We start from the raw sequence: 12,806 nt of genomic DNA on the forward strand, positions 1-12,806 counted from the left end.
CGATCTTCAGCATCTGCAGTCCTCACTTTCTCCCACTGCGAGAAAGAGTCCGGATTTCACTCAGCAGTCTCTGGTGTAGCACTCAGACCAATAACCTTCTGATTCAGAGACAAACAAACATTCCCACAAGTCTCAATGTCGAAGGTGACTGGAATTGGGTGCTCACCAATTAAAATAATATCAACAAGGAGAGAGCAGGGGCTCTGACTGTGGTTGATGTCAAAACAAAAACACTCTGGTTGCATTTATATAGTATCTTTAACTCAATTTTAAGAAGTCTCAAAGCTCTTAACAGGAGTGAGAGAAATTCAACACTGAGCCAGTCACACTGGGAGGCAACAAATCAGTGAACGAAGCTTGGTCTTAAAGCAGCAGGGGAGGGGAGGGGGAAATTTAATAAGAGGGAGTTCCAGAACATTGGTCCAACAGCAAAGATGAGCTAACAGTGCGATCAAAACCACGATGCTACAAGGTCACAATTAGAGAAGTTGAAAAATGTCCTAGATCATAGAGAGATTGTAGATTGTAAAACAACCAAAGACAGGCCCAACTCATGCAAATTTACTAAACGAGCAAACAGTAAATCAACAATAGGTGGGAGAGGGTCCAACTGAGGGGGAGACCACCCACTTGCCTGGGTTATTCAAACCCAGTAAAATAAAATCTATTCAGCCAGTTTTCAGACACCAATCAACTTTGCCCCTTCTCCAGGCCACCCTCACTGGGCTGCAGATCCTCTGACAAGTTTACAGTGATCCAACACTGGCTCCAGCCGAAAACAGTACCAACTGAGAACAGCAAACCCTTCAGCACACCACACAAGACAAATCGAGTTTGTAAAGGAATGCTGATCCCACTGGGAAACCCGATTTCCTGGATTTGCAAACACTAAGCCCTTAAGAGGCACCAGGTTGAAGGGAATGGACTTGTATGCGGATGGAATAAAGCTGTAGTGATTGGATTGAGGTCAGCCAGATGGATCCCATTGAATACAATTTCCCTGATTGCATCAGGTTAACAACTCCAATCAGGGAGTCCTGGCTGACATAAACTGGAGTGTCTATTCAGTGTTGTGTACGTGCACATATAAATAAAGGGTGACTTGGTTGATAGGATACCAGCCTTCATTTCCAAGCCTCTAGACCCAATGTCAGTAAACAGCCACACACTGAAGGGAAGTAGGAAAGTCCCCTTCCCACAATCCAGTTTCACAGGAGGGAGGTGGTAGGAGGGGGCTGGGGCTCACATTCTGGAATCAAGCACAGGCCCTTCCTGAGCAACAAGGGGGCAAAGTTGGTACAGCCTCGAGATTCTCATCCCACCATACTGGCCCATATTGAGACTCCACAGAGTCATAGAGATGTACAGCACGGAAACAGATCAGGAAAGATCAGAGGATCATCCCACCAGGGGAACCAACCTGGCAGCAACCAGACAGTTTAACTAATGCAGAAAAGAAAACCAAACAGAAACATATGGTGCAAACTGCAGGCTCTGTCAGATTGCAACTGAGATCAGAAAGTGTTCTACAATTCACCACAAATCGATGTATTTTTCTATTAAAAGTCTTTACAATAGCATTATGTTTCAGTACAGCTCGATTCCCTCACCACTCCCCAACCAGGTCATGACAATGTCACTGTATGGGATAACACTCACCAGCTCTCAATCAGCTGCTGCTCCGTGGTATTTGATACAGCAGCAACTGAAAGTGAACAATCTTCACATGATGCCTTCCAAATGAGAAAGCAGAGAGCAAAACAGAGCTCCAAGTGATCGTGCAGTACAACACAATCCTGATTTTTCTTAGAAACGTACACTTCCATGGGTTGTGGGGGTATTTATTGCCCAAGCCCAATTGCCCAGGAGATGGTGGAGGTGCATTATTTTCTTGAATCACTGCAGTCATTGGGGGTGTATTACAATGCTGTCAGGGAGGGAATTCCAGGATTTTGACCTAGTGACATTGAAGGAATGGTGATATTTGGGGGAGGAAACATGCGGGTAACCAATGCACACCATCTCAAATGCCAAATAAATCTAAGGCCACAACGGTTAAATTTGGCAAAAAAAAAGTCCTGTCAACTCCAAATACCCTGCAAAGTAAAATATCTCAAACATTGGAAACAGATTAAGGAATTATTTCAGGCAGATGTGCAAGGTAATTTCTGTTAAAAAGGATGTTGCCACCTACCTACCACACAATTGAACAATGCCATGCACAAATCTCAGTGTTGGTATGATATCAGGTATGCAGACTGCACATCCTCAAAATGTGCATGAAAAAAATAAACGCATTGCTCTGGTCATTTGTACCTGGATGGGGACACGCCACCCCTGAATACTCTGTCAATGGATAGATGAGATTGGGCAACACTTGAACTATCCCAAATGCACCTACAGCCTTAACACCTAACAATGATCAGCCGAACTTGCAATGTGCTGCAGTGACAATTGCTAGAAGCTGCACATCTTTAGGGGGCAGGGCATTCACTGCAATGAAAGGATTTTGATCAAACATTGCACTCTTTAAAACTTTGAAAATTAAATTACCTGTTACAGGAAAGATATTATTAAATTGGAGAAGGTTCAGAAAATATTTACCATGTTGCCGCCAGACATAGAGAGTCTGAATTACAAAAAAAGGCTGGAACTTTTTTTTTCCCACTGGAGTGTTAGACATTGAGGGGTGACCTTATATAGATTTAGAAAATCATGAGGGGCATAGATAAGTTGAATACCAAGGGCCAATTCCGCAAGGAGAGGAGGGGGAGTTCAAAAGTAGGGGAATTTTTTTTTTTTTAAGAAAAGGTGAGGAGAAAGATTTATCACACAGAATGGCAGCTTTTTAAAAGTAGCAAGAGTGGTTTTGTTAGGAAGTGGTTGATGCAGGTACAGTTTCAACATTTGAGACACATTTGGATAATTACATGAATAGGAAAGGTTTGGAAGGATATGGGACAGGACCAGGCAAGCAGGACTAGTTTAGTTTGGGGACATGGTCAGCAGGGAACTATAGACCAGTGAGCCTGACGTCGGTGGTGGGAGGGAATCCTGAGGGACAGGATGTACACGTATTTGGGAAGGCAAGGACTGATTTGGGATAGTCAGCATGGCTTTGTGAGTGGGAAATCATGTCTCACAAACTTGATTGAGTTTTTTTGAAGTAGTAACAAAGAAGATTGATGAGGGCAGAGCGGTAGATGTGATCTATATGGACTTCAGTAAGGCGTTCGACAAGGTTCCCCATGGGAGACTGATTAGCAAAGTTAGATCTCATGGAATACAGGGAGAGCTCATCATTTGGCTCAAAGGTAGAAGACAGAGGGTGGTGGTGGAGGGTTGTTTTTCAGACTGGAGGCCTGTGACCAGTGGAGTGCCACGAGGATCGGTGCTGGGTCCTCTACTTTTTGTCATTTACGTAAATGATTTGGATGTGAGCACAAGAGGTACAGTTAGTAAGTTTGCAGATGACACCAAAATTGGAGGTGTCATGAATTGGAGGCAAAGAATGTTACCTCAGATTACAACAGGATCTGGACCAGATGGGCCAATGGGCTGAGAAGTGGCAGATGGAGTTTAATTCAGATAAATGTGAGGTGCTGCATTTTGCAAAAGAAAATCTTAGCAGGACTTATACACAATGGTAAGGTCCTAGGGAGTGTTGCTGAACAAAGAGACCTTGGAGTGCAGGTTCATAGCTCCTAGAAAATGGAATCACAGGTAGATAGAATCGTGAAGGCGGCATTTGGTATGCTTTCCTTTATTGGTCAGAGTATCGAGTATAGGAGTTGGGAGATCATGCTGCGGCTGTACAGGATATTGGTTAGGCCATTTTTGGAATATTACATGCAATTCTGGTCTCCTTCCTATTGGAAAGATGTTGTGAAACTTGAAAGGGTTCAGAAAAGATTTACAAGGACGTTGCCAGGGTTGGAGGATTTGAGCTATAGGGAGAGGCTGAACAGGCTGTTTTCCCTGGAGCATCGGAGGTTGAGGGGTGACCTTATAGAGGTTTACAAAATCACAACGGGCATAGATAGGATAGGTAGACAAAGTATTTTGCCTGGGGTTGAGGCATCCAGAAATAGAGGGCATAGGTTTAGGGTGAGAGGAGAAAGATATAAAAGAGGTCAAAAGGGCAACTTTTTCCATACAGAAGGTGGTATGTGTATGGAATGAGCTGCCAGAGGAAGTGGTGGAGGCTGGTACAATTGCAACATTTAAGAGGCACCTGGATGGGTATATGAATAGAAAGGGTTGAGGGATATGGGTCGGGTGCTGGCAGGTGGGACTAGATTGGGTTGGCATATCTGGTCGGCATGGACGGGTTGGACCAAAGGGTCTGTTTCTATGCTGTATCTCTCTATGACTGATTGGACCAAAGGCTGTTTCCAGGCTGTAAGACTGTATGACCTGGATACAGGGGAAGCCAGTAGATCTCTGCTGCTTTCACAATGGCAATAGATCAGCCAATATCTGTTTGTCCTTCTGTCCTGGAGTAAAAATTGAGGTGATTGTTTGATATTTGGTATTCTTGCCTTTATCCTGATGAGCACAGTGAAGCTTCAGTAAAAAAACACGTCACAGCATGGTGGCTTAGTGGTTAGCACTGCTGCCTCACAGCACCAGGGTCCCAGGTTCAATTCCAGCCTCGGGTAACTGTGTGTGGAGTTTGCACATTCTCCTAGCGTCTGCATGGGTTTCCTCCGGGTGCTCCGGTTTCCTCCCACAGTCCAAAAATGTGCAAGTCAGGTGAATTGGCCATGCTAAATTGCCCGTAGTGTTAGGTGCATTAGTCAGAGGGGAAATGGGTCTGGCTGGGTTACTCTTCGGAGGGTCGGTGCGGACTGGTTAGGCTGAAGGACCTGCTTCCACACTGTAGGGAGTCTAATCTATTGTGATGGCAAGTGTGGCAGCTGCTTTTGTTTTGCTGTTTAAGCAATAAATATTCAACAGCTCAATGAGCAAGCTCCCCAAATCATCTGCTGGTGTTAGTGTAAATCAACACTTCACTGGGGAGTATATTTAGTCCCATTGTCCCAGCAGCTGCTTTCCTTGATGCTGGGTCACATTTAATTGACTGTGACAATCTCTCTCCCTTTAAAGTATTTCTCAGCATGTTGAGATCACCCCTAGGTGATGGGGTGCTGTTGTCCTGGGGTTCTGCAGTTCAATTGGAGGAGGCACTTTCACTGCTAATGCAGAGGGAGTTTGAGGACTCTGACCACATTAGAATAAGGAACCAGGATTGATGAAGGTTGTGGCTCAGGAGGATGCTTTCGAAGGAGCCTTAGCAAACTGCTGCCTGTATGGGGGGTGCTGGAAGGAACAGAGGGAGTGGAGTCAATGATTAAAATGGTGGAGGATGGGGTGGATATCAACTGAAATCTCATGTCTTGGATAATGTCAAATTTCCTGAGTTGTATTGGAGCTGCACCCATCCAGACAAATAGGAAGCATTCCATTACAGACCTGACCTGCGCCTTGCAGATGGTGGACAGGTTTTGGGAAGTCAGGAAGGGAGTTAATTGCTGCAGGATTCCCAACTTGTTCTGTATTGGTATGACTGGCCAAGATCAGTTTCTGGGCCATGGAAACCCTCTGGATATTGATAGTGTGGGATTCAGTGATGATAATGTCATTGAATATCAAGGAGAGGTGCTAGGGTGGATTAAAGCATGATTGACTCACATGCACTTCAATGATTGATGCACTGAAACAAACAGTTTATTCAAAATATCTTTTACTGCTAAATTTGGTCTAACTATCAGCCATGATTTTTTACGTAGGGTATATATTTAACATCTTTAACTGTTTACAAGGCACTAACTTTTCCAAAACCTCCTGGTGTCTATAAAATGCCAAAGAGCAATGTGCAGTTGTTGGTCCAGCCCTCACATGGGTCCCTTCGCTCTGAGAGACTGGTTTGGTAATCAAGCAGAGAGGGGGCTGGGCCAGAAACCAGACAAAAACACATGGATACAGATGGCAGAGATTCCAACACAAATGCTCCCCACACCTGCTTCCAACAGTCAGGCAGCATTTAACACAAATTCCTCTGAACTCAAGGCCAAGGGAAAAAAAAAAATCTTAGAAACTAGAGAGAGGAGGAACAATCCAAAATGGATTGTAATCCAGGCAAATACTAACCGAGTCCAGCTGCACACAAACTCTACCACTCTGCCCACACTCATCAACAAAAGCACAGAGTAGACTCAATTTTTATAGGATAGGAGGAGGCCATTCTCTCCATTATGCCTGTACTGGTTCTATTACCTCGTGCCAATTTCCTCCCCCAACATTCCTGAAGAAGGGCTTATGCCTGAAACGTCAATTCTCCTCCTCCTTGGATGCTGCCTTACCTGCTGCACTTTCCCAGCAACACATTTTTCGGCTTTGTTTAAAGAATCCCTACAATGTGGAAACAGGCCATTCGGCCCAGAAAATCTACACTGACCCTCCAAAGAGCAACCACCCAGACCCATTCGCCTAACCTATTACTCTACACATACCTGTGACTAATGCACATCCCTGAACACTATGGGAATTTAGCACGGCCAATTCATCTAACCTACCCAGAGTCATAGAGTCAGAGATGTACAGCATGGAAACAGACCCTTTGGTCCAACCCGTCCATGCCGACCAGATATCCCAACCCAATTTAGTCCCACCTGCCAGCACCCGACCCATATCCCTCCAAACCCTTCCTATTCATATACCCATCCAAATGCCTCTTAAATGTTGCAATTGTACCAGCCTCCACCACTTCCTCTGGCAGCTCATTCCATACACGTACCACCCTCTGTGTGGAAAAAGTTGCCCCTTAGGTCTCTTTTATATCTTTCCCCTCTCACCCTAAACCTATGCCCTCTAGTTCTGGACATCTTTGGATTGTAGGAGGAAACTGGAGTACCCGGAGGAAACCCACGCAGACACGGGGAGAATGTCTGTGTGGAATTTACACAGTTGCCAGAGGCTGGAATTGAACCCGGGTCCCTGGCGCTGTGAGGCAGCAGTGCTAACCACTGAGCTACCAATACCCTTCTTGAATGCTTCAGTTGAACCTACGTCCATCACATTCCCAGACAGCACATTCTGTGCACAACCAGGGAGATAAAGAAAATGGAGCTCAGATTAGAAGGTTCAGGGGCTGGAGCCAACCCCTCAAGAAGATCACAGCTGACCCTGCAAATCAACACCCCCGCATTTCCTCACCTCAATGCCCCAAGGGTTCACAAACCTATTTGTAGAAATCTTTATACCTCCCTCATGAAGGAGATGAGTTCAGTGAGCTGTGATTAAAACAGACTGTAATAATTCCTGTTCGTGACACAACACATGCTCCAAAACATGGCACTGAGAAAGTGCTGTACTGTCAAAGGAACCAGCTTACAGATGAAGTCATTAAACAGAGGCCCAGCCCAGAGCCACTAGTAGAGAAAAAGAATCTCATGCATTCAGACGGTGGAATAAAAACATTGCCAGAGGAAACCAACACCCCCACCCCCCAACAACAAAACACCCAGTGTTCGAAATTTAGAGAAAATCCATGCAACCAAGAATTGGAAAGAACCTTCGAACAGAATTGGGAAAAACCTAGTTGATAGGTTTGCACACATCACATAACCACAGCAACAAAAACATTCAAGTTTTACCTTTTGCTTCTGTGGGAAATGTCGCAGAATGTCGGGACACAAAGAGCTTGAGCTGCTCATCCAGGCTGTAGGCAGAAGCATCGATGTCCCAGGAGAGGATCCCTGGAGAGAAAAAAAAGACACCAGCAATGAGGGTGTGGCAGTTCTGCATGCTCAATATAGAAAAACCTCAAAGCTAATGGACAGAGAGCTGAAAGTAATGAGAAAGCTCAGGCACTGTCAGCCTTTAGTGCCGGAGAGGTTGGGCTTCAGGGATGAGGAAGTACTGCTTCTGTTGATCAAACCCCATCCAGCACAAACTTATGTCACCACTTCAGCTGACTTACTTGGGCAAGACTCATCATAGCCTCCAGACTCATAGGATCACTTCCTCCCCTCAGCATTCTGACAACATCCCATTTGCCTGCATTCGAACTCCAGTTAAAAACAAACCAACATCCCATGTGCCTTGGATTATCTCCAGCCTGCCTCCAGTTTGTTGGTGCACCTGCACAGTTCAATCCCAATGCTGCTGCACAGCCTCAGCAGCATGAGCAATTCACAATTGGCTCACCTCTATTTCACATTTCAAACACCCTCTATTGCATTTTGCCCACTTCAGATTCCTAATGATAGAACTGACTGACCTGACACATGTACTGTTCAGTCCTGAAATGTTAACTTGTAAGATTCTATCGGCACAAATGCAGAACGATGCCTACAATTCCACAAATTCACTGGGCACTGATTTCAGTTACAAGTGGAGTATCTGCTGCCATCACTGAGGAAATGCCATGACTGATCTGCACCAAATACACACTCATAGGGATTCTATGAAAATTCTATAGTGTGGAAGCAGGCCATTCAGCCCATCGAGCCCACAATGACCCTCCTAACAGCATCCCACCCAGGCTCACCCCTCTACTATACCCCTGTAACCTTGCATTTCCCATAGCTAACCCACCTAGCCTGCACATCTCTGGACACAATGGACAATTTAGCAAGGCCAATCCACCCTAACCTGCAAATGCTTGGACTGTGGGAGTAAACCCATGCAGACACAGAGAGAGAACATACAAATTCCACATAGTCACCTGAGGCTGGAATCAAACCAAGGTCCCTGATGGGATGAGGCAGTGGTGCTAACCACAGACACAGTGCTGCCCTGATGTCAGAGATCAATTGACTAAAAAGTAAACGGGAAAAATTGTGTTTTCTTCTGCAGGGGTTCCAAGGAAAGAGTGACAGCAGGATTGGGGGGGGGGGGGGGGGGGGGAGGGGGGAGGGAGGAAAGAGTTGTTGTAAACAAGATTGAGTTTGATAAGAACAATTTGCTGGACAAACTGTGCAGGTCTGACATTTGTTCAGAGAAAGCAGCTAACGTTGAGTTTAGTGACTCTTCAGAACTGTTTTGAATGTTAACTGCTTTCTCTGCACAGGTGCTGCTAGACCTGCTGAGTTTCTCCAGCAATTTCGGTTTTGTCAGATTTCTACCATCCGCGGTTCTTTGTTTTACTTTAGAGCAGGTCTGTAGCCCCAAGGACAGTAATTACAGTAGGAGCAGGAAATGGAGACCAGATACAGACGAGGTAGAAGGTGAAACTGACGCTTTGTATTGGCCACATAAGGAAATGGAGACATTGTGTGGGTTTCTTTGTAGGCTGATACATTGTATCGGTCACATACGGAAATGGATACATTGTACCCGCCCGACTCGAAATCCAACATAAAACTGACACATTGTATCCGAGCTCTCGGATATTAAACAGGCCCCGACCAGGGTTTATAACAAAACTGCTGGAGAATAGAGTTAAGGTATCGAGTTCGGTGACTCATCAGCAGCGGGGTTGATCACACAGAAATCCGGATGGAGATGGTAATCTCTCCCCGGCCTTCCATTTTTTTTGTGTGGGACTGGGATATATCCCGCTAACCCCGCGCAAGGAGGCGTTCCTGTGGGAATGCATCCAAAGATTCAAACTCGTGTTACAAACCGTCTGGGGGACGCGGAGAGAGATTAATATATCCCTACCCCACACCCCGAAAAAAAAATAACCTCACACCACCCTTTGTTCTGTTGGGGTTTTGATTTTAAACGATGACAGAGGCTGGCGGATTGTTAAAGCGGTGCCTGAGAACTACCGTACCACAGCTCCTCTCCCCCAGACACTGGCCCCGGTATCCACTGGGATCCGACACCGAGCCGCTGCCTTTTACACTCCACACCAACAGCCCCCTTCAAAAAAGGGGCACCATTTACCCTGGTTAGAGGCAGAGTCCCGAGCGATCCCTCCACCCCGCCCAAAGTGCGGTCCCGGGGCATTTAGACGCCCATTGCCCCAATTCCCCAGGGAAAGGGGTTCCACGTTAAAGCACATCCGGACCACCACCGGGAGCGGGTACCCCAGGGAGGGGAGTGAACATCTACACTCTCCCCAGGGGTGGGGGCTGACCGGCTGCGATACCACACGAGCCGGTGTTGGCGATGAGGGTGGTCTCCCTGCCCCCCCCGGGGCCCCGACGCTGGCTCTCTCACCTCGCCGAATCTGCGCGATCACATCCGGCAGCAGCAACAGCTCGGGCCTCCCGGCCTCTCCGAGTACCACCAGGGCCGAGGCTTTGCACTGCCCGCTCCCGGAGGCCGCTAACAACACCGCCGCCGCCATCCCCACTCCCGGAGGCGCCACCGCCCCTTCCCCCGCCGTCAGTAAATCCGCAGCAGGAGCGGAGCAGCAACCAATCAGCGGCCTGTCCCCTCCCCTCCCTTCCCCTCCCCTCCTAACCCCACTCCACCCGGGCAGCTCCAGGTTCCTGGGGGAGGGGGGAGAGAGAGAGGTGGGGGCTGGTTGTGGAGGGAGATAGGATAGGAGAGAGAAAAGGAAGGAAGAGAGAGAGAGAGACTGGGAGGAAGAGGGACGGGAGTAAAAGGAAGGAAGGGAGAGGGAGGATGGAGGGATGGCAAACGAGAGGGGGAGCAAGCGAGGTGGTGGGGGGGTAATTTCAATCTGCATCTTGACTATGTAAACCTAATGAGCTTCTGGAGTTGGTAGAGATGGTTTTCTGTATATTGAAAATCCAACTCAAACAAACTATCTTCTATCTAGTATTATGTAACAAGAAAGGGGCCATTAATAATCTTGTTGTAAAGTAATTTTTTTCAGGATGAATGACCAGAACACAATAGAATTTTACCTGTAAAAGTGAGGTAGTTCAAAGATGAAAGAAACTATGAGGATAAGAGCAAATTGGTTGAGGTGGATTGTGAAAACAGATTAATGATATGATGGTCCATAGGCAAAAACGTCTTAAATAATTATGACATAATATCCATTTCTTCAAGTCACAAATACATCCAAAATGTCAGTCAACTGTGGCAAACACAGCAAATTAAAGATTGAGTTCGAAAAGCACATCAGGTCAGGCAGTATCTGAGGAGTAGAAGAGTCAACATTTCAGACATAAATATTTCATCAGGAATGAAGTGGAGCTGCCTAGCTTGCTGTACTTTTCTCGTGCCATACTTTTTGACTCTGACTCTCCAGCAGCTGCAGTCCTCACTTTCTCCAAGTTAAGGATTGTGAAAAGACACGCCTATAAATGTTGCTAGCAATACTGGTAAACCTGAAGATCAGGATAATTTTATAATACAGCAAAGGAGGACTGAGAAATTTGTAATGCAAGGGTGAATAGAATATGAATGTACGCTAGCAAAAAACTTAAAATAACCCTAAATGCTTTAACAGATCTGAAAAAAGGAAACATTTGGCTAAGACAATTGTGAGTCTATTACAGGCAGAATCAGGAGAATTTGTAATGGAAAATAGCTGAGCAACTAAATGATTATTTTGTGTCAGTCTTCAGTAAGAAAAATATAAGAAATCTCCCAGGATTTGAAATCCAGTGCTGTTTGGAGGTTGGGGAAGACTCCAGTAACTGGACCTGAAACATTAACTCTGATTTTATAGAGCCTGCCAGACCTGCTGAGCTTTTCCAGCAATTTTCTGTTTTCGTTTTTGATTTATAGCATCTGCAGTTCTTTCTCTTTTTTTGATTAAACGTTCACCTTTTTTACAGTAGGATTTGGGTACAGGAGGAGTGAAGTCTTGTTTCAGTCATACAGGAGTTTGCTGAGACCACACCTGGAGTACTGTGTGCAGTTTTGTCTCCTTATCTCAGGAATAATATTGTCATAGAGGGAGAACAGTGAAGTTTCACCAGACTTGTTCCTGGGACAGTGGGACAGTCCTTTGGAGAGAGATTAAGTAAACTGGGCCTGTATTCACTAGAATTTCAAAGAATGAAAGGTGATCTCACTGAAACTTACAAAATATTGAAAGTGTTAGCTAGGCTAAATGCAGCTAAGATTCCCCTGGTTGGGGAGTCTGGAACCAGGGAGTACAAAATTAAGGAGGAAGCCACTTCTGTCTACAAAATGGAGAACTTTTTTTAACTCAGAGGTTTGTGAATCTTTGGTCTGTGGAAGTTCTTTGAAGTAGAGTCATAGAGATGTACAGCATGGAAACAGACCCTTTGGTCCAACCCGTCCATGCCGACCAGATATCCCAACCCAATTTAGTCCCACCTGCCAGCACCCGACCCATATCCCTCCAAACCCTTCCTATTCATATACCCATCCAAATGCCTCTTAAATGTTGCAATTGTACCAGCCTCCACCACTTCCTCTGGCAGCTCATTCCATACACGAACTACCCTCCGTGTGAAAAAGTTACCCTTGGGTCTCTTTTATATCTTTCCCCTCTCACCCTAAACCTATGCCCTCTAGTTCTGGACTCCCTGACCCCATGGAAAAGATTTTGTCTATTTACCCTATCCATGCTCCTCATAGTTCTGTAAACCTCTATAAGGTCACCCCTCAGCCTTTGACACTCCAGGGAAAACAACCCCAGCCTGTTCAGCCTCTCCCTGTAGCTCAGATCCTCCAACCCTGGCAACATCCTTGTAAATCTTTTCTGAACCCTTTCAAGTTTCACAACATCTTTCTGCTAGGAAGGAGACTAGAACAGCACGCAATATTCCAACAGTGGCCTAACCAATGTCCTGTACAGCCGCAACATGACCTCCCAACTCCTGTACTCATACTCTGACCAATAAAGGAAAGCATACGAAATGCCTTCTTCACTATCCTACCTACCTGCTACTCCACTTTCA

General features: G+C 45.9%; 1 protein-coding gene across 2 annotated transcripts in view; it reads right to left on the bottom strand.

Annotated features, from left to right (window-relative positions):
* Positions 1–10,327, bottom strand: part of map1sa (microtubule-associated protein 1Sa) — a 28,010-nt gene extending 17,683 nt beyond the window's left edge. For both annotated transcript variants that reach the window (XM_043721535.2, XM_043721534.2), the window contains exons 1-2: positions 10,174–10,327; positions 7,659–7,760 (exon numbers count right to left, since the gene is read on the bottom strand). In XM_043721535.2, the coding sequence (XP_043577470.2) occupies positions 7,659–7,760; positions 10,174–10,303 (232 nt within the window). In that variant the 5' untranslated portion in view covers positions 10,304–10,327. The remainder of the gene's footprint in view (positions 1–7,658; positions 7,761–10,173) is intronic.
* Positions 10,328–12,806: the final 2,479 nt, after the last annotated feature.

This window comes from Chiloscyllium plagiosum, unplaced genomic scaffold (genome assembly GCF_037043375.1).
Source record: "Chiloscyllium plagiosum isolate Xiang-an unplaced genomic scaffold, Cpla_swu_hap1 HiC_scaffold_28, whole genome shotgun sequence".
NCBI classification, from domain to species: Eukaryota; Metazoa; Chordata; class Chondrichthyes; order Orectolobiformes; family Hemiscylliidae; genus Chiloscyllium; species Chiloscyllium plagiosum.